This window comes from Nyctereutes procyonoides, unplaced genomic scaffold, assembly GCF_905146905.1.
Source record: "Nyctereutes procyonoides isolate TBG_1078 unplaced genomic scaffold, NYPRO_anot_genome, whole genome shotgun sequence".
Lineage (NCBI taxonomy): Eukaryota > Metazoa > Chordata > Mammalia > Carnivora > Canidae > Nyctereutes > Nyctereutes procyonoides.
Genome location: NW_026575042.1, coordinates 31,065,439 through 31,092,870, shown reverse-complemented (window position 1 = coordinate 31,092,870; position 27,432 = coordinate 31,065,439). Strand labels below are relative to the sequence as shown.

The 27,432-nt window shown below is 44.2% G+C and overlaps 1 protein-coding gene across 1 annotated transcript; it reads right to left on the bottom strand.

Annotated features, from left to right (window-relative positions):
- Window positions 1-280: 280 nt before the first annotated feature.
- LOC129507030 (serotransferrin-like) lies at window positions 281-26,011 on the bottom strand. The gene is made up of 17 exons (XM_055321162.1): window positions 25,859-26,011; window positions 23,749-23,921; window positions 20,292-20,400; window positions 19,319-19,489; window positions 18,423-18,570; window positions 17,524-17,579; window positions 16,799-16,977; window positions 15,857-16,034; window positions 14,404-14,558; window positions 13,286-13,376; window positions 12,590-12,628; window positions 10,830-10,985; window positions 8,175-8,319; window positions 7,009-7,073; window positions 3,149-3,333; window positions 1,779-1,968; window positions 281-481 (listed from the first exon to the last, which is right to left on the bottom strand). Exons 1-17 carry the CDS (start codon window positions 25,899-25,901, stop codon window positions 447-449), a joined length of 2,118 nt encoding a protein of 705 aa, XP_055177137.1. The 5' UTR covers window positions 25,902-26,011; the 3' UTR covers window positions 281-446.
- Window positions 26,012-27,432: the final 1,421 nt, after the last annotated feature.

Genomic DNA, 27,432 nt, shown 5'->3' with positions numbered 1-27,432 from the left:
GTAACTCACTCAGCATCCTCCTTCCTGCCTCTTCCCCAGCAACACACACACACACAGAGCCACATACACTTGATTCTATTATGATGATCATGCAGACACTTTTCAGAAAGAATTCCTACTTGAACTGTACCCAGGGTGTGGCTGTGGCACCATAACCAAAGCTGTGAAAGAGGTCAGTTGAACATTGAGCTCTGAAGGAAAGGTTCAGATGCACAAGTCTTTAGTCAGATCGTATTTAAAAAAAAAAATCCTTACAGGCCAAACATTTAGAAAACAATGATGTTTTTAAAAGATAACACCAATAATAATGTTTATTTAATGTTCTACAGAGGTTCCACCGCTGAACTGTGAAACCAGACAAACCACCCAGGTCAGTGAGGCCCCGAGGGAACTTATGGGTCACGTGAGCTCCCATCACCATCTGGTGTGTCTCCGCCTCTTGGATTTTAAGATGTATGGAAAGTGCAGGCCTCCAGGAGTTCTGTGGGACAGAGAAGAGAAGTAGGACAGTCAAAAATCTACCTATATTTATTTTCTGTTGAATGAATGAATAGTTAAGCCTGATAATAAAAGCACTCAGACCCATTGGGGTCTGATGGGTGGACCAGGCCCTTCTCTCAGTGGCCTTCTCCACTTGCCTGTACAGCTCCTGTGTCTTTCTGGGTAGTACTGTATACCAAACATGGTTTCCCTGCCCTGCATCATCCCCCACCTTGTGTCTCATAGGCAGGGCTCCCACACCTAAATCCATATAGCTGGGAGGAGCCCGGTAGGACTGTCCTCTCTGATCCCCTTAGACAGGTGAGGAACTAATACAAGCACCTAGAACATGCCACTTTCCATGCTAGGATCTGGAAAAGGAGCAGAGAATGCAGAGCCAGACTTTCTCCCCTTATGGAGGATGTAGGGTAGATGACTGTAACCTAGGTGCTCACAGCAGTGACTGTGGATAAGCACATTCCTTACATTGGAATTAAGGGACCCTGGCACAGACTTGCTAAATCAATATTCCCCAGCCTGGGAATCAGTATTTTAAGGACCATGGCTCACTTACATGCACACAAAACTTAGAGCATAACTTCCCTCCATCACATGTTCTTTTCTCACATCTTCCAAATGACTTCACGTGATTAGATGATGTCCAACATAATTATAGTGCAAAAGTGTATTTTATTGTACTGTAATGCTTAGAAAGCTGGTGTTCTGGATGAGCAGTACATACAGCAACTTTATGGTTATAAAACTTGTCCTTGTTCAAGCTCGCAAGAGTAGCGCTGTATAAAAGAACCTTCTGCAATGATGGAAGTGTTTTGTCTGCTCACCTGTCTGGAGCTACATGAATTGTGGCTGGTGTGGCTGAGGAACTAGATTTTTAATTTTGTTTAATTTTAATTAATTTAAACTTAAATTGACTTAGGTAATTAGAGGCTACTGTATTTATTGGCTGATGCAGCTCTGTCTAAAAATGAGTTTACTGCACATGGGCATGGACACATACAACCTCTTCCTTTTCTTAGTAATAACATGGAATTATTCATGTCGGGACAGTTCATGACCTTAGTGCCCTGAGCGTGTGTCCATCTTATCATCTGCCCATACAAGTGGCCTTTTACACTTTCTTGATTACAGTGTTCTCTTATCATCTCATCTTGCCCATTTCCATTGTTCATCCCCAGAGGGCCACAGCCCACTCTTCTTTGCCCACCACCCAGAACTGCTTGCTCCTTTTGCCCCCCTTGTTGCTTGGTAGCTTCCCCCATGCTGTTCCTCCTACTCACTCGAGGTGGAGCATTGTCTCAGGTTAGCAACAGCCGTGATATACTCTGCTCCTAAGTATGATTTATATGTTGTGTCCTCTGGAAGTTTGGCCAAACATTGTGTGTCGTCCCTGAACAGAAGGTCCTTGGTTGATGAGTGGAACAAGCAAAACTTGCCCGAGCAGTCATTTCCATTTCTTCCAAACAAAATCTGTCAAATGGATGGAAGATGCATAAGGACTTGTGGCAGTGAGCAGCTGAGAATACAAAGATGGGGTTGAGGAGGATAAAAGCTAGGAACCAGCCCCTGGAAGAAAGCTCCAGAGGATGCCTCAAGATGTTTCCATATCCTTCACCTGGAATTCACCCATTTCATGCCCCAGCTTCATGCTTTCTTTAGCATCCTCTGTAGGCTCCATCCTGGTCTTACCAACTCTAGAAAGTCCCTCCTACCCACCCAGTTACTCCTTCCCCATTTCATTGGCTATAGCCTTGGGGACTGCGTCCAGGAAATGGAAGACAGAAACATGTCCCTTCCAAGTATCAGTGTGAAAAAAGATATAAAATGTGAGGCCCCCCCCCCAAGAGGGTGGTATGGGTAGTTGTGAAATCTCATGTTTGACTAGATCTTTGATCGTATGTTGGGCAAGAGGCTTAACTCCAGGTCTCATTGGAGGATTATGAGTGAAATGATGAGTATGAAAGTTTAACATTCCATCTAGTACCTAAGAAATGTTCATCAAATGGTAATTATTGTTATCATTTACCTTAGGACTTGCAAAGATATGCTATTTTAATTTTTAAAAAAGAGGAAAAGAAAACAAATGGCAGGCAGGAAGCTGTTATTGAGGGCGAAGTAGTATTTGTGAGTAAAGGACTCTTAGAATTAAAGTATTCAGGCAGCCTCCCCGCCTACATACACACAAGGCTGACTCTGGGGCAGTTGTTCTCCCCAGAGGACGAGCACCCTGAGGATAGGGATCCTGTGTTTTTCTAGCTGTTGGAAGGTTCTCAGTCTCTCTAAACAAAAGAAATATAGTCCACATTTCATGACTTATATCATGGAGAGCTGACACACAGGATCACTTGCCTTCATTTTCAAAAAAGATAGAGGTGGAGAAAATGAGGGTACCACAGAGCAACGTCAGAAGCAAGCAAGAAAGCAGAGGTATGGACCCAAAAGCAGATGAATCACATGGGAACTAACCTCCAGTAACCCGGAGATATAAGCAGAGCTGGGCCTGAGCAATCCAGTTCCGCAATCCTTGGCCTCTCAATTCTAGTTTCCAGAAAAAGAATGCTGGAGCATGGGCTTTACTGATCACTAAACTCGCCCAAATAATCCACACCCTCCCAGGAGGAAAGAATGGGAGGCCCTAGCTGGTCCATACCTGCTGGTCAAGTAACATTTTGCTAACACAAGATGCCTTGTCTTTCCTTGAGACCACAGCATGATTTGGGGCTTTGGCTAGGAAACACTCAGGAGCCTTGTCCACAGACTTCCTTTGGCCATCAGGGCACAGCAGCTGAAAGTCCTTTTCCTTTAGATCCTTAGCCCAATCTTCAGTGTTCTTTCCTGGGGACAGAGAAGGTGGGTCAGCTACACCTGACAGGTTTGGTCAAGGTGCCCTCACTGAGGGGATGTGACTGGCCCACTAACATGTGAAGGGCCTGGGGCCATTGGCCAGCAGAAGTACACACACTGGGGTCACTGTGATGTGGAAAGGAAGAGATGCTCCCATGTACATAGGTCAGATTCAACTCAAACTCAATTCCTAGCAACCACCCCTTCCAACCTGCCCCACCCAAACAGGAGAAAGTGAGCTACATTCTTGGATGATGTTCAAAAACATTTTTATTTCTACTAAATTCCAAAGCATCTGGATTTATTACTCTAGCATAGGAAGAATGTGACCCTCTAAGCAGGCTGATAATCTCTGTGCAATACCATCTGGCATTAGCAAGCAAAAGAAGTTTCCCAGAGGCCCTTTTGCAAGCTGGACCAGTGTTCTTAATCTAACACACTCATACTGGTTCTACATGAAAATGTGCACATGCCTCTGTGCATACAGATCCATATCCTGTCCTCAGCCCCTAGCTTCACCATTTCTGTATTCTCCCTAAAAAAAAAGAAGAAAGAGAAAGAAAGAAAGAAAGAAAGAAAGAAAGAAAGAAAGAAAGAAAGAAAGAAAGAAAAATTTCATCCATTTTCAGGGTTTCAACTCCTTCTGCCAGAGGCAATTCTCAAGTATGTTTTCCCAGTTTTTAGTTCTCATATAAAAGGCAGGATTGTAAATCTTTTTCTTAATTTAGTTTTCATTTAATTCTTTTTTTTAATTTTTATTTATTTATGATAGTCAGAGAGAGAGAGAGAGAGAGAGAGAGAGAGAGGCAGAGACACAGGCAGAGGGAGAAGCAGGCTCCATGCACCGGGAGCCTGATGTGGGATTCGATCCTGGGTCTCCAGGATCGCGCCCTGGGCCAAAGGCAGGCGCCAAACCGCTGCGCCACCCAGGGATCCTCATTTAATTCTTTAGTTGAATATCTAATAAATGACTTCACTATCATAAAATTGTACGTTATTTATATATAAGATAAAAATACCTCTTTTCCTACTCTTCCCAAATAAATACTTACCGTTTTAATAGAAAACTTAAAATTGCCTGTGTCTCTCCCACAAGTAACTATACACATCTTTGTTCACCTAACATTTCTCCTTCCCTTTCTTACCAGTACCTCCAACCCAGCTCCTTCCAAATGAAACCCACCATCATTCTCTCCAAACCAATTCTGTTCCACTTCATAATGTAAGAATTTCCTCAACATGATGTTGCATGCCGTCTATAAGCTGCAGTCTTATTGGAGGGAGAAAACAGGATACATACCAAAAGCAATAATTCTGGATCCAGATAATAACACTTTATATTTTGTGGACCACACTGTAAATACTGTGGGAGCTGAACCAGCTTGGTGAGACCATATTCATCAGTGAAAGCTGGCTGGAGGAGGCATGGTTTTAGGTGTGTAACATGTGTTACATGTACTGACCCCTGAGAGACTAATCTAAGCCTGACTGACTCGGCATATGATGAAGTCCCCAATAGGACAGAGGCCATGAGAAGAGGAGTGGATTTGGTGAGAAATATGAGGAGTTTGGACTTAACAGAGGTTGAGGTTGCAGTGCCAGTGAGTTTTGTATATAAAAATGACCAATGGCAAATAGAAGCTCCAGGATGTTATTTAGATAGGAAGTTAGGCCTCTGCTCTATATTCCTGCCAGGGGGGTAAGGCTTTTGGAGTCACTGCAGGGTAGAGAGGTGAGGTCAAGAGAGAGATGCCCTACTCAGAGGAGTTAAAAAAAAATAGGGGGGATCCCTGGGTGGCGCAGCGGTTTAGCGCCTGCCTTTGGCCCAGGGCGCCATCCTGGAGACCCGGGATCGAATCCCACGTCGGGCTCCTGGTGCATGGGGCCTGCTTCTCCCTCTGCCTGTGTCTCTGCCTCTCTCTCTCTCTCTCTCTCTCTCTCTCTCTCTCTCTGTGTGTGTGTGACTATCAAAAATAAATAAAAAAAAATTTAAAAAAAAATAGGGGATCCCTGGATGGCTCAACAGTTTAGCACCTGCCTTCAGCCCAGGATGTGATCCTGGGGACCCAGGATCGAGTCCCACGTCAGGTTCCCTGCATGGAGCCTGCTTCTCCTTCTGCCTGTGTCTCTACCTCTCTCTCTCTCTCTCTCTCTCTCTCTCTCTCTCTCTCTCTGTGTGTGTGTGTGTGTGTGTCTCTCATGAATAAATAAATAAAATCTTAAAATATATCTCAAGGGATGACAAAAACCAATCTTAGGGTAACACTCAGGTAGTAGGAAAAAGGGAAGGCTTTAAAGGAAAAAGTCAAAAATAATAGAAGAGAATAAAGAAAGAAAAATTAGACAACACAGTATTCCTTCAAGTATTCCTTAGCAACTTCGTGTGCCACTTACTATAGTTAATTTTGGGATATAAGAGGAGGAAAAAAGAACTCAAATAGTTTCTGTGGCCACAGTTTATTATAGCATGAGATGAACTCAATAATACTAGCCACAGGGACAGAGGTTCCATTGTAGGATGGTGGCATGCCATCTGGGAAGGCTTCTCAGAGGAGTTGGTACTGAGCGAGTTCACTCTAGATGAGTTGCTGGGAAGAGCTGAGGTTAGGAGAAGGGACATGAGAAAGAAAGTGAACTAATATCTGCCTGGCCTATAGCAGGTTCTCTAAGCGGTTAGTGATACAGACAGGATAGGTGGAGTGCTAATTCTTACCAACTAAACAACTTTTTGTTTGGGTTTTCAGTGCCACAGCATCTAATATTCACCCACTAATTTTAGTACTCATTGATGCTTCTTGCTTGAAACAATTATTACTATATTATTTACCAACTGATAGTTTTTAAACTTTGTAAGTATTGCTACATTTATTCATGTTCTACAATAAGGAAGATCTTTCCCTTCACCTTCATTTGTTTAATCAGGACAGACTCATGTATTCCTATTTTATTCTTACTACCATTATTTCTTTTAGTGCCCAAAATGTCCCAGATTTGGCTGGTAGAAGGGCTTTAAATATGGCTTCTGTATATTTTGACCTATCCCAACATCTTCAACATGATGTTCCAGGCTCACCTTATATTTTTCCTGCCCCAGCCCTAGAATCAGCTATTTTCCCAAAGGGCCTTGGCTCCTTCTATCAGAGAATGGTTCTAGAATCCAAGATCTTCATTCCCACTGGTGCACTATTGTCTCTGTTTTCAGTGATCTAGAATATATTTGGAATATATATATATATTCCATATATATATATATCATATATATATGATATAGGAAATATAAGAAATAGTTAAAAATGACTTTTTGGGGATAATTCACAAAGACTGAATGTGGACATAATGAGTATTAAATCCATGTTAGGATAAATTTCCTGATCTTGGTAATTAAACTGTAGGTATGTAAGAAAATATGCACTGAAGTATTTAAGGGAAAGGCAATGTCTGCACCCATGGGAAGGTTCCTGGGAGAGAGTTCAGGACCACCAGAACTTCACAGTTCCTACTGTTCTGCCTACCCAGATAAACACTTCTCTGTTCACTGAACAAACAGGTTGAGAATCAGAGCTCTGGAGCCTATAACAGAGACCATAATACTTCCACAAAGGCATCCTGCATATAAGTGAACCCAGAAACCCCAATTTGTGGGGACAGAGGAGCAAGTGAACATACCCTCAGTGTTCTGCAAGACAGTCTGATCTTTCACAAAGGCCACATCTCCCTTCTCAACCAGACACCTGCAGAGTGCCAGACAGGGAGAAAGAAGAGAGGAGGTCAGAGACACATCTGTCATTCAGGAGGGTCACCTTGTAGAGATAACCAATTGATATCAGCAATTGTGACTCCCATTCAATCACTAATCTTACAATTACTTATATATAAGTAACACAGAAAAAGAAAAAAAAACTCCAATTTGCTTTGTGGTTATACAATCTCAGTTCCACACACTGAATGCTAAATTCTGGCACAGTTTCTCCAGTGGAGCTACAGCATTTCCCTACCATAAGTAGAGATATTAGATGGGAATCACCAATAAGGTGATTCCTGACTCACAGTCTGCTTTGTAGAAATTGGGAACTTGTGGATTGTGAATTATATTTGCACTAACTTGCAAGGTAGTTCTAATTGGAGAATTAGAATAATCTTTCTTTTCTCCTTCACTACTGAGAACTTCAGCTACAGTATCACTATGCGATTGACAGACTCCTGAACTACTAACACAAGCCTGAGTCAGAAAATACAGTTAAAAAGTAATAAGGTCATAAGGTGCACAGGTGTCTTTATAAAAGCAATAAACACCCATAAAATAGAATTGCAGCTGGGAATGTAGAAATCATGTATTTTATTTTTCTATATTACCAGGTGAGTAAATGGCTGTAGGTTCACCAGAGATGCTTGGAAGAGCATGAGCCAGACTCCTGACTCCGGTATTCAACCAAGGCAGGCTTTCCTTACCTTGGCAATAGTAACATTTTGAGCCAGACAATTCTTTCTGTAGAGTGCTTCCCTATGCATGTAAGATGTTTTAGCAGCTTCTACCAATTAGATACCAGTAGCACCCAATCCCCTTCAATAATCAAAAACATCTCTAGACACTGCCAAAATTCCCCCTAAGGGGAAAATCGCCCCCTCTTGAGAACTAATCTGCTCTGTACTGCCCTTCTGGAGAGAGTGTCTTGGAGGGGCTTGGATGCTCCTTCATGCAGGGTTCTACATATGGTTGCTAAATGTGGCACGCTAACAGGCCAGGAACATAGGAACCTCACCTTAGTTCCTAAAAAGGAATCTTGTAAAGGCTAGATTTATTATTATGTTTGTGTTAGGGTTAAAAGACTCACCTGAAAGCCCCTGTGTAGCCATAGTATCTCTCATGGTTATTGGGAACACACTCCTTTCCTGGAACATTTGCTGAGCCAATACACAGAGCACAGAGACTGGAATTTCGCATAGATCCAGGGGCACAGCCTTGAGAGAAAAATTTATCTGGACAGAAAGACAAGAGGAAGTCAGCTCCTCCTGAGTCAATATGAGTAGCCCTTATCTAACACATAACAGGTGTGTATGGCCCAGGCTAGGTGAAATATATTCAATGACCAGCCACTAATGAGGACCTGCCAGGCTGGAGGCTTTAAAAGGAAATTTAATTGAGGCTGAAAATAGAAGTTAGTAGACCACTACAGTTCAAGTAGAGAGGATTCCATGGGCACTGTGATAGTGTCACCATTTATCTAAAGAGACAAGAAAGGGAAATTACATGAAAATTGACCTAAAAGAGATAAAATTGGAGGTCTCACTCCCCAGGCTGTGCCACCTGTTTCCAGAAGTTCCCTTCCCTCGCTATTTTTTCAGAAGAGACTTTAATAGAACTTAAAACTCCAAACTCAATTAAAGGCTGGGGGATTTTACTCCCAGCTCAGCTGCTCTCCCATGGCTGTGAAACTGCCAGGAGGCTCAGAAAAGCAGAGGTAGTGCCCTTGCTGGTAGGGAGCCAGAGCTTTCTGGATATCACCCCCAGCCATACTTTGCTTCCTCTCAAATTGGTGTCAGAGAACACCCCAGTGCAGAAATGTGGTCTCATCTCCAACTCCCCACACACAGGACCTGTCTGGTTCATAACTGCTTTTAAAAGCCTCTCTTTTAAAAGCAGTTGCACATATTTGGGGGTGGCAAGGAGGAAGTTGATGTTAATAACCATTAGAAAAGATTTGTCTGTGGTTAACTTAAACATATATTTTTTACATACCTGAAGATATTCAGAGGACATAGAAAATAAACTGATTCCCATCCCTTTGAAGGGGCCTAAGGGCTGGGAAGTCACTCAGTGAGACTGCCAAGACCTTAAAGAGATCCAAGGATCCCAAACACTCACATTACCTAGAAAGCCTGTAGGAGGGATTGCCCACCCAACAGCCATTTCCCCTTGTCCCTTAGTAACAAAGACCTAGTTGTTTTATTCTTTTAATTTTTTCTCCATTTTTTATTGATATAAAACTGACCTATAATATTGTATCCGTTTCAGGTGTTCAACATGATTTGATGTTGCAATATATTGCAAAATGGTCCCCACAAAAAATCTGGTTAGCATCCATCACCACACATCCTTATAAAATTTTTTTCTTGTGATGAGAACTTTTAAGATCGACTTTCTTAGCAACTTTGAAATATGCAATACAGTATTATTAAATATAGTCCCCATGCTGTACACTACATCCCCAGGACTTATTTAGTTTATAACTGGAAATTTGTACCTTTTGCCCCTTCACCTATTTCGCCCATCCCCCCACCCCACGTCTGGCAACTATCAATCTGTTCTCTGTATCTTGGAGTTTGGGGTTTTTTTAGATTCCACATGTAAGTGAGATTATACAATATTTGTCTTTCTCTGCCTGACATATTTCACTTAGCATAATTAACCTCAAGGTCCATCCATGTTGTCGCAAATGGCAAGGTTTCTTCCCTTTTTATGGCTGAGTAAAAGCCTATTTTATTATTTTCTTTATCCATTCATTCATCAGTGGACACTCAGGCTGGTTCCATATCTTGGGTTTAGTAAATACTGCTGCAATGAACATAAGGATGCATATATCTTTTTCAGTTAGTGCTTTCATTTCCTTTTGATAAATACCCATAAGTGAAATTGCTAAATCATATGGTAGTTCTATTTTAAATTTTTGAACAAAGATCTAGTTTTATTTGGGACAGAGACACACCCAAATAAAAGATGACATTCCGGGATCCCTGGGTGGCACAGCGGTTTGGCGCCTGCCTTTGGCTCAGGGCGCAATCCTGGAGACCCAGGATCGAATCCCATATCGGGCTCCCGGTGCATGGAGCCTGCTTCTCCCTCTGCCTGTGTCTCTGTCTCTCTCTCTCTCTCTCTGTGTGTGTGTGTGAATATCATAAATAAATAAATAAATTTAAAAAAAAAAAACAAGCATTACCTTATAAAAAAAAAAAAAAGATGACATTCCCAAACCTCTTTTACAACTAAGTGGGACTATGTGCCTGAGTTTTTAGCAATGAAATGTTACCTGAAGTAACTGATTTAGATTTCCTGAATAGCTCCTTAATAGAATGACTGCAGATGGCATATACTTCAAGTTGCCCTTATTCCTTGCTCCTTGAGTCATGGATGTGATGGCAACCATAGTTGACCTTGAAGATAAAGGCCTCATGCTCAGAATGTTAGAGGAGAAAGAAGGAGCCTGAGCTTCTTGTGACCCTATCAGTCACGGACTGCTCACCTGGTCCTTTTCATGAGAGATTAAAGTAAACATATATTTCACTTAAGCCACATATGCATCCAAAAAGAACCATTCTGATTCAGCTGTCCAGCCCTACCATCTCTTTTAGATAGCTCCTTGAGGTTCATTTTAACCAAATTTCACTACTATAGAACCAGAGCCACAGCATTTTGTACCATACTACTCTTTTCCCAGAATACCTCGTTCCAGCCAGGTCCTGATCACAGTACCCTCCCAGGATTCGCTTACCAAATTCACAGTGGTTGATCCTGTTGTAGAGCAGGCCCATGGGAATGTTCCAGCCTGCGGTTCTCTCTACTGCAGTGTGGCAGGACTTCCTGCCTTGCAGATTATTCCAAGAGATGGTTTCATCTAATCTCTTCACTACGGCCACAGCAAGATACCCTACAAGAAAGACATCAAAAAAGAAAATAATAACGCCCTCCAGAATATATGTCTGCAATCAAAGCCTGCCATCTCTTTGTGAAAGCAAAATTATCCTGAATCATTCCTTCTATCTTTGAAAGGGTCTTTCCCAATAACTGACTGAGATAAGGTATCAGTCACTCTTGTCAGATGGAGATGATTCTGAACTTTGAAAACAAAATAGTAAGAAAACATCATCAACAGAGCAATGGCTGGTATATAATCCTTCCTTAAATGCATAAAACTACTAAAGTTATAAACCAGCAACTCAGCCTTCACTGTGGAATATCCCAGGAATGGATACTGAAGAGCACATGTGACTCTCAACATTTTATACAGTAACAATTAGGAAAGAGTAGTAAATGACCAGTAAACTACAGGGAATATTCTGACCAGGTGCCTTGGATATGGGGAATACAGGTTTGCATGAAAATAAGTATGTGAAGCAGAAATTCAAAAATCAAGACAGCTGCCATCTTTAGCAGAAAATACATGGTGCTCCTTAAAACTGCAGAGAAATCAACCCATGATTTCAACTTTTTAATTTAGTTAATTCAGTCAGCTGTTTACAGCAGAAAACAGAGAAGCACTAGCATCCATGGAGTAAGAGCAGGTCTTTCCATTTTCAGCTAAAGAGCCTGGCTCCTAGAATGAGGGGGAGAGGATGAGAGGTTGTAATAGGGGAAGTTACAAGAATAGACTTGCCCACAAGTGGCTGGAAAATAACCAGAGAGGTCTGACTGAGTACTGGGGCTCTGGGACCCAGTGATCACCTTGGCAAGGTTTCCTGTCTTGTTCCTGCCCCATCTTTCCAGATCCACCTCTTACCAGAGCACTGGCTCAGAGCCAGATTGGCTTCCTGGGTCCAGCCCTGGGTGGGAGGCTGGGTAATTTCATGCTCTTAGACATCTGCCTGTGTGAGCCTCTCTGCTGCGCCCTGCTGGGCATAAGCAAGATTCCTTGGCTGGGGTAACTCTAAAACTGTGCAGGCCTTATGTAATGTGCAGCAATTGGGAGTGGTGGGGAGGGTGTGAATTTGTTTGCTGTATATAGGAGCCTAAATAACTTGTAACCTCTGTGAGCTGTTGGTTCTCTTAGGTATCCTTAAAGGATGACAGTACCCCTTATAGTACTTCTTACAGTACCACTTATGGCACCACTTATAGGATTAAATGAGAAATCCTGTGTACAAGTCATGGTAAGTGTAAAAGAGTAACCATTATTATCAATCATCATCTTTCTATGGATCTTTTGCATTCTAAAACTGCATCTCTTTCATTGCCTTATTTAAGCATACCTCATCCAGGACGCCTGGGTGGCTCAGCAGTTAAGTGTCTGCCTTTGGCCCAGGGCATGATCATGGAGTCCCGGGATCGAGTCTCACATCAGGCTCCCTGCATGGAGCCTCCTTCTTTCTCTGCCTATGTCTCTGCCTGTCTCTCTCTCTCTCTCTCTCTCTCTCTCTCTCTCTCTCTCTCTGTCTCTCATAAGTAGATAAATAAGATCTTTAAAAATAAACATACCTTACCCTTTCCCCAAAGCAATTAAGAATTATACTCATGAGGTTACCAAACCCAACTCACCTTCCTCTGCTGTGTTGCTACATGTAGAGCCCTGAGTTTCTGGAGGAGAAAATGAAGAAGTCATTAAACATTCATTCATTGGAAGTCATGCCATTCCCATGTGCAGCTCAGAATAAAAAGAGCCAGGAAGACCATCTACATTTCACCAACTCCTAAACAGTCCAAGCTGTCTGGATTACGCAAATTCACTTTTGCTCATTGGTCTCTGGAATTTAGCCAAAAATTGTGAATTTCAAGCTTCTTCCCTGTTTGACCTGTGGCCACAGTGGTCCCTGCCAACTGTACTTGAATCTCTGCACCAAGGCAACAGGAGAAGTGTAAGCTTGGGAAGCAAGAAGACCTGCCAGGAATCCCAGCTGAAAATCCCAGCTGTCCTCTGCAGAGTGGTCACTTTTAGCTGGAACTTTTTAGTGCAAAGCCTCCAATCCCCCTGGTGGAAGGTGTGATAGAAGATTCTGCTGTATGTTGGCAAATTGAACACCAATAAAAAACTAAAGTTATTAAAAAAAAAGATTCTGTCCTTCAAGATGACTGTGGGGATTAGAGATCAGGGAGCCCAGAGCCTAGGAAGTAAGAGGTGCTCAGTAAGCAAGAACTTTCTGGCCAATGTGGTGCAAATTAGGCTATGATTTTCCCATCTTCTCTCTCCCTACCATCAGAGGAAGTAAAACACAGAGAGGGACCCCTTCCACTCACTGTAGTTCTCTGCCAGGACAGGCACCAGACCGCACTGGCCCGCTATGTAGATATAGCCTCCATCCAAGCTCATGGCATCAGCCTCTCCTTTCTGCCAAGACACAGCACATTACAGCAGGTTAAAAGAGGCCATCTCCTGTCCTTACCTGCTCTTCCAGTCATTTCCTTGAGGCAGCCTTCCCCACACAGGCCATGAAGGCCCCTAGAGATAGCAGGTGCTGTACCAGACACATAACAGCAAAAGAGACAAACACACTAAATGATGTTATAGATAATATGGATAAATGGCTAAATAGATTGCATCATATCCATACCATGAAATAGATTATAACATTAAAAGATCATATTTTCAGGGCACCCGGGTGGCTCGGTCAGTTAAGTGTCTGCCTTTAACTCGGGTCATGATCAGAGTCCTGGGATTGAACCCCACATCAGGCTCTCTGCTTAGCAGGGAGCCTGCTTCTCCCTCCCTCTCTTCTTCTCTCTCTGCCACTCCCGGCTATTCATGTGCTCTTTCTCTCTCTCAAATTTAAAAAAAAAAAATTAAAAAAAATAAAGATCATGTTTTCAAAAAATGATTTGTGACATGAAAAAAGCTAACTAGATACCAGGTGAAAAAAGTGTAGTAAATTATGTATATTATATGATCCCATTTAACAGAATTTTCTATGAGTTAGAAGATTACAAGTACTTCTCATTTTCTTTTTTATATCATTCAGGACCTTCAAAACTCTAAAAACGAACATGGAATGCTCTTGTGAGCATGGACATGTTTTAAACTTCTACCTGCTTGTACAACCAGCACAGCCCTGTCACACTTGTCATTGCACACCATGGGTCTCAGGCACACCCACACCATGGTCCAGCCTCTGATAAGCAGACACAGCTCTGGGTGCCCTACACCATGTGCTAACACTGGGTAAAACAGAGCCCTAAGGAACCCTTCAGATCTTTTAAGTTCAAAAGTACTGAAGCTCCTGTGGGGCTGGGCTCCCACATGAGGGAAGGTTCCTGGGAACATGGGTTTTAATATCATTCCTAAGAACACTCACTCAGCCTTAGGGACAGGCAGGCAGCAGTGGCAAAAACACTGCCCTACCGTGGCAGGAGTGACATACCGCAATCTTGGCAATACAGTCTTCAGTAGACTCTGCTGATTCACACTCTATTTTCCCTTCGCTGTTTACACTCCACTCATCACACTTGGCAATCTCATGGTGACCTACTGCACACCATTTCACCTTCTTGCATTCATCCCTTGGGGTATCTGGGCCTAGGGCATAAGAAAGAGAACCAGATTTCAGAGGAGGCCCCAGAAGTTCCTGGTGATTATGAATGCTACTATCCTCCTGAAAATGCTTGGATTTGCTAGCAATATACAGAGCCCATTTCAGGAATTCATCATAGAAAACAAAGGCAGTAACAATCTCTTTGTTGGCGTCTTATTATTTAGATATGACTTAAAATAATTTCTTCCAAGAAGCCAACTTTCTTCCCGACCCCTCTATCAATTCAGGCTGTTTTGGGGGTTGTCGTCGTCGTCTTCTTCTTCTTCCTTCTTCCTTCTTCCTTCTTCTTCCTTCTCCTCCTCCTCCTCCCCTTCTTCTTTTCTTCCTCTTCTTCTTTTTCTTTCTTCTTTTTGAAATAACAGCCACCTGAGTTGTTCTTATTTATTTGTTCGTTGTTTTTTGTCTGTCCTCTGCAGGAGAACATAAGCTCAGCCAGAGCAAGGGCTATGCCTGTCTTACTCTCCATGGCACCCTTGTTGTTCAAAGGCAGTGCCTGGGTCATTGTCAGTGCAATAAATGTCTGCTGAATGGATGGACATCTATTCAACAGTCAGGCTCAGTTCAAATCACTACCTTAAAGTAGCCTTATCGCAGCTCCAGTATCTATTTTTCTTTATTTTCATGGTCTGATGAGACCTATTCAAAATTCCTATTTTGTTTTGTTGTGTTTGTTTCCCCTTCTGAGCAAATCTCTCATTTTTAATCATTCAACAGAGTGAATATTCATTGAACATTTGTCTTCTCCACTGGTGAGAAGTTTCCATGACAACAGAAGCTAGCATGTTTGTCTTACCATTGCATTCCCAGCACCCAGCACAACTTATGGCTAGATGATGACTAAATTCTGTTGAATGAATGAATAATCAAGCAAACGCCCAATGACCCAAGGAAATTCAGGGGCAGGATCAACTGGTCCAGGACTCCAGCTTTACTGGGGCACATGTTGATTATAATACTGGATATAGATGTACAAGTCTAGCAATTTTATTCTATTTTACTTTGTGCCAGGCTAATTGTCTTCACAAAGTGGGCAGAGTGGCCCTGATTTATACAAGGAAAATAATGCTAGTAGTAAACCAAGTCATGTTAAGCATGAATTTCCTTTAATGCCTTTTGGCAATGTCCAGGCGCATCTCATGATGATGACAACCATTTAGCATCAGTCTGACACTGGGCAGCAAGGCAGAGTGAATTTCAGTACCTGGAAAGAATCTTTTGCTGGTCCCTGCCCCCACCAAGTTTCCAGACTCCTAGGGTCACATGATCCTTCCCCAATACTTACGCACATCTTCCCTTAGGTTCCGAAGAGCAGTGACATACTCATATCCCAGGTACAGCCAGGTGTCCATTTTAGGAGGAATCCTAAAAAACCCTTCGGCAGAGTCTTTAAACAGCAGGTCCTTCCCCAAAGTTGAGCTGAAGAGCTGGAAGACTTTAGATTTGTCTTTGCCATAATGTTCCTGTGTATAGTAAAACACAATAGTGAATGACTACAGCAACAAGGAATACTGCAAAAGGGGACTGAGGAAAAACAAAAACCCCAGAAAATGAAATTAAAACCATGACATTCTTAGATTCCAGGAGAGAGGGCAGTCAGGCCTACTTTTTCCCACCCAGCACCATCATTCCTACTCCCAGCCCTCTTGCGGTCATGCAAGAACCTATTTTGCAGGATAGGTTTCTGTGCCTGTCTCCCTGGTTGGGTTAACAGCTCACTGAGTCTAAGAAATACAAACTCCTTCAGAGGCTGACACTGTGTGGTTACCACTTAAACTCTTGATAGATAGATGGGAGGGCTGGATGCATTCTGCTGCTCTAGGGAAGTAAAGTTGGCTGTGTGTGGATTCCTTGCAGTCAGGCTGAGGGACATTAGGAAGAAGATCATGTCCTTCTGGGGAAGTCATGGAAGGCCTGATGGAGGACGGGGTATTTCCCTTAGCCTAGGAGCCCTGGTTTAGATGGAAAGGAATAGAATTAAGAATTAAGGAGCATCTCCATGTCACTAGTCCAAAATGTAAGGGTCTGACAGACAATAATGCAGGACTAAGCTCTGTGCAACTCTGAGTCCCTACTGAGTACTTTTAGACAAGTGGATGATGTATGGCATAGTTCCCACTATGTCCTAAAAACAAGGAATTCCATAGTGACAAGAAGGGAATGTAGGAAAATGCCCAAAATCCAATCAGAGACCACTAAGCAGGAGGGAGGACAGTGAATTCAGTACCTGGGCCTGGTTTAGAAGCTCCCAGATCAAGTCTTCCTTGCCCCCCACACTTCGGGCCACAACAGCATGGGAAGGGACCTTGGCCAGGTAGCACTGCTTATATTCCTCCACCGGCTTTCGGTTGTTGTCTGGGCAGAGCAGCTCATACTGATCCAGGTCAGCTTTGTTTGGCAGGTTCTCTGAGGGAAGAAAGCCTAGATGAGCCAACTGCAGATAGGACAGAGTTAGGAGCTGTAGTCCCTCTCCCCGTCCCTTGCAATCCCAATGCATCATAACATGCAAGCTGAGATACCTAGAGCATTGAGGGCCAGAGCACATAAGGGAACTGACCTGATCAAGATCCGACAACCAGTTATAGGCAAGAAAGCTTCTGGTGCCTGGTACAGGGGTGCCTGCCCCACCACAGGTCTCATCTCAGTAGACCAACTGCAGGCCAAGGTCAGCCTAACCTGCCCATGCCCACAATCCCTTGCTGTGGCAACATTGACTAGGACGCAGGATCCCCATGTCAAGGTGGTTGAGTGATGGAAAGAGGCCCTGGAGTCCAGGTGGGGACCATATAGGCACACAACTCTGCACAAGTAGAAACCCAAGCAATGATAAAGGAGGAATACAGTATGCTCATATCTGACTACTGCCTGTGGAAAGGGGTGCAGGAGAAAACAAACAAAAACAAGAGAAAGTCTACTGCCAGGAGGGGATGTGCAGATCCTCCTGTCACTTACCCAACACTGTTGAATGCTTGACAAAGGCCACTTCCCCAGCGTCCTCCATCAGACACCTGTGGGAAAGAAATACATTTTCTTACATGTGGGATTCCTGCATGGCAGGCCCTTCTTCTCAGGCTTGAGGGTCCATCTAATCACACTGTCCATCCCTAGAACAAGGGCAGAGACTGGTGGAGGCTCCTGTGCCAACCCACAGTTGAGGAAGCACTATGGGGCACTGATACGCCACTAAAATGGGGGGGGGCTAACGAGGGGTGGTGCGAGCTCACATGAACTAGAAATCCCTCATTTGTGCCCAAAAGTCGCAAAAAAAATCACTGAAGATATTTTAATACAAAAAAGAGTTTTCAAATTTCTGAAAGGGAAGATAAAAACAGTCTCCTGAGAGAGGCAATGTCCCTTGGCTGATTGTCAAACTTTAGGATATAACCAAGGTTAAAGAGGGAGTGAAAAATCAATCACATGGGCTGTCTGCACAGGTCATGAGAGGGGCAATGAGAGAAGGCAGGAGAGAGGCCACTGCATTGAACAGGAGACACTGCTATAATAGAAAGCAGAGGGGCAGTCAGTCATTGAAGAGTGGACTAGACACTAAGGATGTGCCTGTTCCCTTAGACTCTGCCCCAGTCCAGTGAGAGGACACACTGGACAGGTTCAAGGGCTCTGGGGAGATAGAAAAGATCTCCAGGAGAGGGGCTCTCTTGTCAAATGTCACATGAAAGGCATTTGCACTGGCCTGGCCTAGAGAGTCCCAGTTGGATCACTGAGTCACTGTGAGGGGATTGTCTCCTGGACACCTTTTGTAGTCTGGGCTCTGCTGTGGGCTAGGTAGGGTCTCCCTGCCTGAGGACTTTGGACACTTTGGCCACCATGGAGCAGCAGCTGGTCTCACTCACTTGAAGGCACCCGAGTAGCCGAAGTATGGCTCATGGTTGGAGCAGGCACACTTGTCCGTCCCTTTCCCCACACACAGTTGACACAGTTTGGGGAAAGCTGTCCGATCCACACAGGGAACACAGCTGGCCGCGAAGAAACTGGACGCTGCTGCTCAATATAAGACATGTAGTGTAGTCCATGAGCCACCCTGGACACAGGCAATTGCAGCTCCTAGTCTAGACTCATTAGGGAACAGAGAGTGACTAACGCAAAACCAGCATACCCAGTTTCAGCACATCCTTATGTGTGTTCACTGATCAAGATCAAGGTTTTCCAAAAAGGAACAAGTTAACCTTTGTCACCCCACTTCCCTCCCCAGTCCTGTCTCAGGTCACTGTCAGACTGGACAGCTCTCAGCTCAGAGAGGCAGTTCCTCTGGGAGTTATATCTGAGAGAAGGGAGGCCCACATAGAGAGGTACAGGCTAAGCTCATGGCCAAAAGATAGCCACCAGAAAAGCTCTAGCAGAATGGGAAACACATAGGCCACAGACAGGAAAGAACCCCAGGAAAGTGAACAGAAGTGCCCAGCAAACTCAGTCCTGACTGAAGCCCTCTGATTGGCTTGATGCCCTTCCTGTTGGATAGCCTCAGGATATTCCTCAGGATAGCCTCTGGTTGGGTGTTAGAGAAGAAAAAACTCAGCTGACACTGCTCAAGGGCAGCTGGTATCACAGAACTGACCAGTTTTTTTGTTTGTTTGTTTGTTTTGTTTTTAGAACTGACCAGTTTAAAGCTGGTGTACCACCCACCTCCACCTCCAGACTCATCACACATGATCACCTGATCGTGTCTGAGTGACCCCCAGTGTGGCCTATCTAGGTCTGCTTGATAGGACTCACTCTCTTGCCCACTTACCCTTCTGAAGAGATTCACGTGGCTCTGGCAACTTCCAATAAAGTAAGCCCATGGGGATGTTCCACCCAGCAGACCTGCCAAGGCCTGTGTGGCAGGATTTCTTGCCTTGGAGCTGATTCAGATTGAATGTACTGCTCTTCTTCACCACAGCCACAGCATAATAGCGGGTTTCTTTAATTGCAAAGAGATGGTGTGAATAAAGGATCCTTATCCTGGGCCATAGGGAAATATTGCTCATCACCACTGGGCTGCTGAGTAGAGAAAGGGAATCCACGGGGCACATTTATGTTGGGTTGGGTCCCAAAGAGAGAAGAAATCAGGAAAACCTGATTTGCATGAGGAAGAAAGGACTGCAGAAAGAATGTTTGTAATAATGGTCCAAGTAAACACAAGGGCAAGAAGGCCACATGCACATATGGCCCTGCAGGGTGGCTTTTTGCCCACCATGGCCCTGCAGGGTGTTTGCCTACGCCTACCAACCCAAGCCCACCAGGAAATTGGAGTTGTGGCACAGAGACCACAATCATTCTCAGTATTTCCTGTTCCCTGACACAGGCCCAAGGATAGTTGGTTGCTCTCAGAGGAGATACAAAGCTGTTAGGGCTCCAAGTATGTACTGTAGTGTGGTCTTTTCCCTGTGTGTGGCACCTGTGGTTCTTGGAGGGCTTCTTTACGGAGCTCTAAACCCCAGTGGTTCAGGCCAGGCTGCACACAGTCTGCTCTGTTTCTCCAGGGAGCACATTTCCTGGCCCAAAAGTGTCAGGAGCACCAGTCCTCAACCCCAACATCAAGCCCCAGAGGCATTGAGTTGTGCCTGTGGTGGCTGATATATTGGGCCTCTCGTTCCCCACTGACACCCAATGGGGAATGTTCATTAGTATTTAATCTCTATTACCTGCCTGGACAAGACAAACTCAACATCTACAGGAGAGAAAAAGAGCCACAAAATCCTGGGTCCCCAGGAAGAACTTACCCTTATCTTTCCCATAGAACTCTGCCACTACAGGCTTTAGGTTGTAGGGGTTCAGGCCTGCCTCAAACACCAAACCTGCATCAAGTGTCACAGCATCTGCTTCATTTGCCTGAAAGGAAACAGACCAAACCCTGATGAAGTCCTTACTTTTGAGGAAGGTCGAAGGACAAGTGAGTGACTAGCAGGGCTTCTTGGACCTGGGGCCAGGAGAACCCTCAACTTGGCCCAACCATGCACCACACCATGGGCTTCAGTTGACTCCACCTCCCTGGTGATTTGGCCACCATATTCCTATTCCTCCCATATAGAGAAAGGAATGGATTATGTTTCTCTTTCCCCTGGTAAGGAGTCTGGATCTTGCCCCAGAAACTTATGTGTGATCTTTCAAGATCAATATGAATTAGAGAAGCTTTTCCTGAGTGCCTGGGTTACCCAGTGGTTGAGCATCTTGCCTTTGGCTCAGGGGTTGATCCCGGGGCCCTGGGATTGAGTTGTGCATCAGGCTCCCATGCAGGGTGCCTGCTTCTCCCTCTGCCTATGTCCCTGCCTCTCTGTGTGTCTCTCATGAATAAATAAATAAAATCTTTAGAGAGAGAGAGAGAGAGAAGCTTTCCTGGCACACCTCATGGGAGAAAGCTGTCCCCCAACCCTGGACTGGACATATTGCCCAAGCACAACAGATACTGAAGGAAGTTGCAGTCATGCTCTTACACATATGTACATTGTGAGTCCAGTTGCTTTTGTTTGGTAATCTCTTTATCTTGGGACTTCACCTGAGATCTTATTCAGGTACTCTGTGAAACCCTCCTTATGGGGGAGGGGAGCCTTGAAGACACTATCTCCACTCTGATTTAGTACTTGGAACTTTTGCTTCTTCTGGGACCCAATAACTGCAAGAGTCTTGTTCAAGGATTTGGCACTTCCTCTAGGCTTTACCTCTCACTTATACTATGAACTAAGGGTTAAAGTCTGATTATTATTTCTATTATGGCTCATTTTTTGTTTAATGGACTACTCAGACATGTCACAGGTCACCACTATTCAACTCAGCTCCATTTTGTAGATTAAAAAACAAAGGCACAGAAAGTTTGTCACTTCCCCCGTTTACAGAGCTAATAAGTCATGGAGCTGGGATTTAAATTCAGGTCATCTGGGTTTGTTTTTTTTTGTTTTTTGTTTTTTTAAGAAATAAAAGTAACTACATGGATAAATATTTTTTTAAAAAAATAGAAAGAAAAAAAAAGAACCACATTGAATTGGCTTCCAGATTAAACACTGCTGGTGGGAATATAAGCTGGTACAGCCACTCTGGAAAACAGTATGGAGTTTCCTCAAAAAGTTAAAAATAGAGCTACCCTACAACCCAGCAATTGTACTACTAGGTATTTACCCAAAGGATATAAACATAGTGATCTGAAGGGGTATCTGCACCCCAATGTTTGTAGCAACAATGTTCACAATAGCCAAAATGTGGAAAGAGCCCAGATTTCCTTCAACAGAAGAATAAAGAAGATGTGTGTGTGTGTATACACACACACACACACACACACACAATGGAATATTACTCAGCCATAAAAAAAATGAAATCTTGCCATTTGCAATGACCTGGATGGAACTAGAGGTATTATGCTAAGCAAAATAAGTCAATCAGAGAAAGACAATTATTATATGATTTCACTCATATGTGCAAATTAAGAAACAAGACAGAGGATTATAGGGGAAGTGAGTGTAGAATAAAATCAATTGAAATCAGAGAGGGAAACAAACCATAAGAAACATTTAACTATAGGAAATAAACTGAGGGCTGCTGGAGGGGAGGTAGGTAGATGGGATAATTGAGTGATGGGCATTAAGGAGGGCACTTAATGTAATAATCACTGGGTATTATTGCGTGTAATAAGCACACAACTGATGAATCACTAAAGTCTACCTCTGAAACTAATAATATACCATATGTTAATTACATTTTAATTTTTTAAAAAATCAAACATATTTGTCATTGTCTTAAAAGGCAAATACAGATCCCATGGCACAACATATATATGTATGTTCCTATATACATATATTCAAGAGAAACTATTAATATTTGTGCTGCAGGAGATTTGTATAAAAATATTTGTCAAGCCCTGATTAGAATAACAAAAAGCTGGAAACAGCCCAAATGCCTGATGACAAGAAAAGAAAAAATAAATTGTGTTATACTAACATAATGGGCTATTGTAGAACTCTGAAAATGAATGAACAATAGCTATATTCAACAATGTGGGTAAATCTTAGCATGACATTGAGGAGGGAAAAACAAGAAGACAACACATAGTAATGCCATGTTTATGAAATTTTTATGAATCACAATTGTGCAGTCATTCACACATACCTATATACATCCTAAAATTCAAATAAAGGGCAAGAAAGTTGTAGGATTCAGTTTGTTTACGATGGAGAGACACTCGGTAGTTTTAAGTAGGGTCAGTGGGTTATACCACGCTAAATGGCTGCCATTCCCATAAAATCCAGTGCTGCCACACAGCAGCCCTAGAAGTAAGCTACTGGCACTGATGAAGTTTTGAGAACCTGTGTTAGGTTCATAGATAATACTATTTTATATTATCAAAATTTAAAAATAAAAAGGGGCATGCATGGACTAAAACTGAACAAATATCATAATTCAAGGCTTATAATTTAAAGCATGAGGTCCAGTTAAAAACACACACACAGACCAGTTGTTTTTACCAAACCACCATTCCTTCAGTGACTCATGTTCCATCTGGCTGAGTCTATCTCTCCCACCTCATTACTCCTTCCAGTCTCCCGCCTGCTCTAACTCCTGTCACCCCGATCTCCCTATAGTGACTTCAAAAAGCCTAGCTCTCCTGTCTCAGGCCCTTTTCATAAAGTTTTCTTCACTACCTGCCATATTCTCCCCATGGCACCCAGCAGGCTTACCATGCTCATCCTTGGTGTCTTAGTGTCATTGCTTCCCTCTCAGGGAGACTGTGCCTGACACCCAGGCCAAAACAACTTTTCTTCTGAAAGTCTCTGTCAAAGCATTCTACTCTTTCCTTTCATAGTACATCCACACAATTTGAAATTACAGTTTACTTGTTTGCATATTTTTCTTCTCTCCTGACTAGACTGTAAGCTCCTCAAGAGTAAGGACCACGTGTGTTTAGATTCACCACCGCAGCCCCACTGCTCAGCACAGGGTCTGACCCACATTCTGATGTGCAGAGACAACAATGAAGGAGTGAAGTGTTTTTGGAAAGTGTTGGATTTTGCTTTAAGACTGCTTAAGAATAACCACTCCAATTTCCCTTTCTGAAATACTTTTATTAGCATTGGGGCTTGACTGTCCCACACACTAGCCTCCTACCTGTGAGTAAAGAGTTGTTCCAAAATGACAGAAGAGAAGGGGAAGTATGGATTTTCTTCCACTCCCTTTTAGAAAACAGTAACTTACCCAAATAGCCTTGATGCACTCAAGGTAGGAAGTTCTCTTCACACAGCTGACAAAAGGACCATTTTCAAGGACAGTTTTCATATTTTCCATGAAACTGGAACACTTACTGGCCTCATGATTTGAGACAGTGCACCATCTCACAGTTTTCTCAGGGGAGACAGCCAGACACAGCCCTAGGAGAGAGGCCAGAGGTCATTCTAGTAAGAGAAGCAGAGCACCCTCTGGAGGCTCCTGAAGTTTCCATCCACTTCCTTCTGTCCTCTTCCCACTCCTCCCATTAACATTCCAGAGCACAGATTCCATTGCTTTCTGAGGCTGGGGACAAGAGAAGAAACCCTAATGCCTCCTAGTCACCTGGTAACTAGCCTGTGCTAGCCAGAGCAATGCTGGCTTGACCATCAGCTCTCAACTGGAGACCACAGTAATCTCCTTTTCTCTGTTTTCTCTACCTCCATATCTCACCATCATGGGACTGCCATGGGACATAAGCCTTATCAGTGTGACAGGGTATTTTCAGCCACTTGAAGGTGTTGGCTCCATAAGACAATTTGGGGAAGCTGGCAAGGTAGGAATTACCATCTTAAAGATGATGGAACTGGGCTCAGAGAGTGATGCTTTTACCCAAGGTCACCCAGTCTGTTAGTAGCAGAGACTGGCCTAGGCCCTGGGCCTAGAGACTGGCCCAGACTTTCATCTCTGCCCAGGGAACAAAAGATGACATTCTGAGTTATTTTCCATCTGCCTGGTCATTAGGTAGGGGTAGATGATTGATGAGATAATGAATTTGCCAGTGATACTCATCTATCATCCTCTGTTCCAGGAATAACTAGAACTCCACATATTCAGTGGCTGTTTCTGTTTCCAGTGACCCCTCCTTCAATTTTCATCAGTCTTTTGGGCTGCCATTTAGGAGAAGCTAAAGTGAGCCGTGCCTGTAGCTGTTAAAATCATGTAGTTGCTCTGCTCCCAAAGACCTCTGTCATCTCCACTTTCTGTAGATAATACCACAGGGCCAACTCAGGGAAGCTAATGAACGTCCACAAAGCACAAAGCAGGAAAAGGGGAGGGCATAGTTCTCCAGGACGCATAAGGAGGGGCCACAGGGAAATCACTGCCCCATCCACCTTTTATCCCCCCTCTGCCCATGAGAAGTCACGGGAAGCATCAGGATTCAGTGGCAGACCCTCCCTAACCTGTCCCTCCTGAGGTCTCATGGGCAGGAATTTGTCCTGAGTCCTGCATTTACCTTGCACAGCCTTAAGAGATGCTTTGAGAGTGGGAGGGGACTGGGGGCAAAGGCAAGTAATGCAGGGCCAACTCTCAAGGGTAAACTTTTCCAGGAGAGACAAATAACTAAACCCAAGGTTCCAAAGGTGCAACAAATGCACCAGGAGTGGCAGGCAAAAGTTAAAGGACAAAAGGAGCTAATCTCAGGATGGGCATGGCCCAGACCATCCAGTGACAGGTCCCATAGCACAGATGTGTGCCACAAACTCCCACTCGACTGGGGCCTGGATCCTTGGTCTCATCCACCCTCACCTGACCCTTCCAGGCTAGGAATACTGCCCTTCTCACTGGTGAGGACCCAAGAAGCCAGACTTCAATAAGTTCTGAACCTCTCAGCGGCCCTGCTGCTTATCAGGACATCTTCAGCGCCAAGGGCACCCATGGGGCATCAGATTGCCAAGGGTGGGGGCGCCCTCAGATCCCAGAGGCCTTAAATGCCAAATTCAGCAGTTCAGACTGGACTCAGGAGGCCTCATAGAAGGGATCTGATAAACCATGACGGAAGCGCTCTAGCTGTATTCTAATACTACAAGACTTACTGGACAGTGAGGAAGAGGAAAGCGAGAAAAGGAAGCAAGGAAGCCGGAGGGCACGGAGAGGCGGCAGAGGCAAGAGCGGGAGCAGCGGCTGCGCACCGGAGGCGCAGAGCTGAACCTAAGGCAATGCTGAACCAGGTGCAGGGATGCGACGGGCAAGAGAGGAGGAAATGCTCTGGCTTCCAGGCTGAGCGTGGAACCTAGGAGCCCGTGTGGCAGAGCGGAGGGTGCAAAGAGCTGCGGGGCTGGCGACTGTGCGCGCCTTCCCCGCGCCCGCCGGCACTCACCCAGGACCGCGCAGGCCAGCAGAGCGCGGACGGCGAGCCTCATCTTCCTGGGCCTGTGGCTAGGAGCCTGGAGCACAGACCTGTGGGCTTCTGCGCCGCCGCCCGGCGTCCCGGGCCCCTTTATCTCCGGCCCAGCTGGCAAGCACAATCTTTGACCTCCTGTGTTTGCGCAGCCCTCTTGCCCAATCACCCTCATCCACCACCACCACCCCCCTTCATTCCTTCCCCAGGCGGATCACCTCATTTCCTGAGCTCTGGAAAGACCCACGGATGGAATCCAGCACAAAAATGCTGATTGTAAGGGAATTAAAGAAAAATCAACCCTTTGTTAACGCTGCGCGCTCTGTGCCAGGAGCAGGGCTGCTGCGGATAGGGACGGGGAGGAGGGGTTGGAGTGGGTGGATCTGCTCCTGAATCTCAGGATGCCAGACAGAGCTGGTCCTGCACCAGTCCTGTGTTTATTCCATGGATAAAAGAGGGAAGGAACTACCCCAGATCCAGCCTACACGCTCAGAATGACAGGCAAAGATCTTCCTGGGAGAGGGTGTCAGAGAAGAAAAAAGCTGGTCTCAAATCAAAGATAAATTCAACACCCTTTACTCGTTCCCAGGTGTCCCCAGCAACCCTGTTCCTGGGCTGTCAAAGGCCCTCCCAACTGAGGAACTGCTCTCTCCCCATATGCCTGGCTGAACACAGACTCCTGGACTGCAAACCTTCCTTCTCTCCATGCAGCCAGCTGGACACCTTGGCCTAAGGACAGAGTCACAGAGGAGACAAACTCTCTTCCACAAGAAGCTACCCAGGAATGTGATCAAGACTTTGGAGACTCAGAACAAAGTGACACAGAGGTTCAAAGCAAGGGAAGGGGACTATGAGAGGATGTGGCCTGGTCTCAATGCTCTGGGTCATCGCTGGCTCCCTCCAGCTAAATGGTTTCCAATTGGCTTTGATTGTGCACCTCCAGGAAATATAGTGAGCTTGTACACTCTGAGTATGTACTTTTTAAGCTAATATATTGTGTACATTTCAACCATGTGAGGAACAGAAATGTATACAGCAATGCACCAAAGATGAAACATTCTTTTTGTAAATGTTCCTTTGTTTAATCTGCTTTGTATATACACTCAATATCTCAAGGCAAAATATTACACCTGGGGAAAGAGCAGGTGTTCTGATAGTAGATAAAAATCAATGCTCCAGAAAACAATCAAGATAATTTTAGGGTTCTCTAAAAGTTACCTGATCAGATGATTGTGGTTTTGGGTTCTATCTCCATTAATTTATACCAGGTCTAGAAGATGTCAGTATTGTCATTTTATTTTTATTCACCTGTGTTTGTGTTATCAGAATCATCTTCTAATTCTAGTTTGTTTTTGTTTTTTGCGGAAAAGTTTTTAAGGCACTTGTGCATTTTATGAGGTTTGGTGAGTTAAACCCCATCATGTAATCTGTACATCCAGTTTCCTGGCACATGAAAACCACAAAAGTCAAAAGGAAAGGATAAGGCAGAGAGTCACAAGTATCCAGGACCCCATTTTCCACCCCACCCTTTTTGAGGTGGGGTGGATACTTCA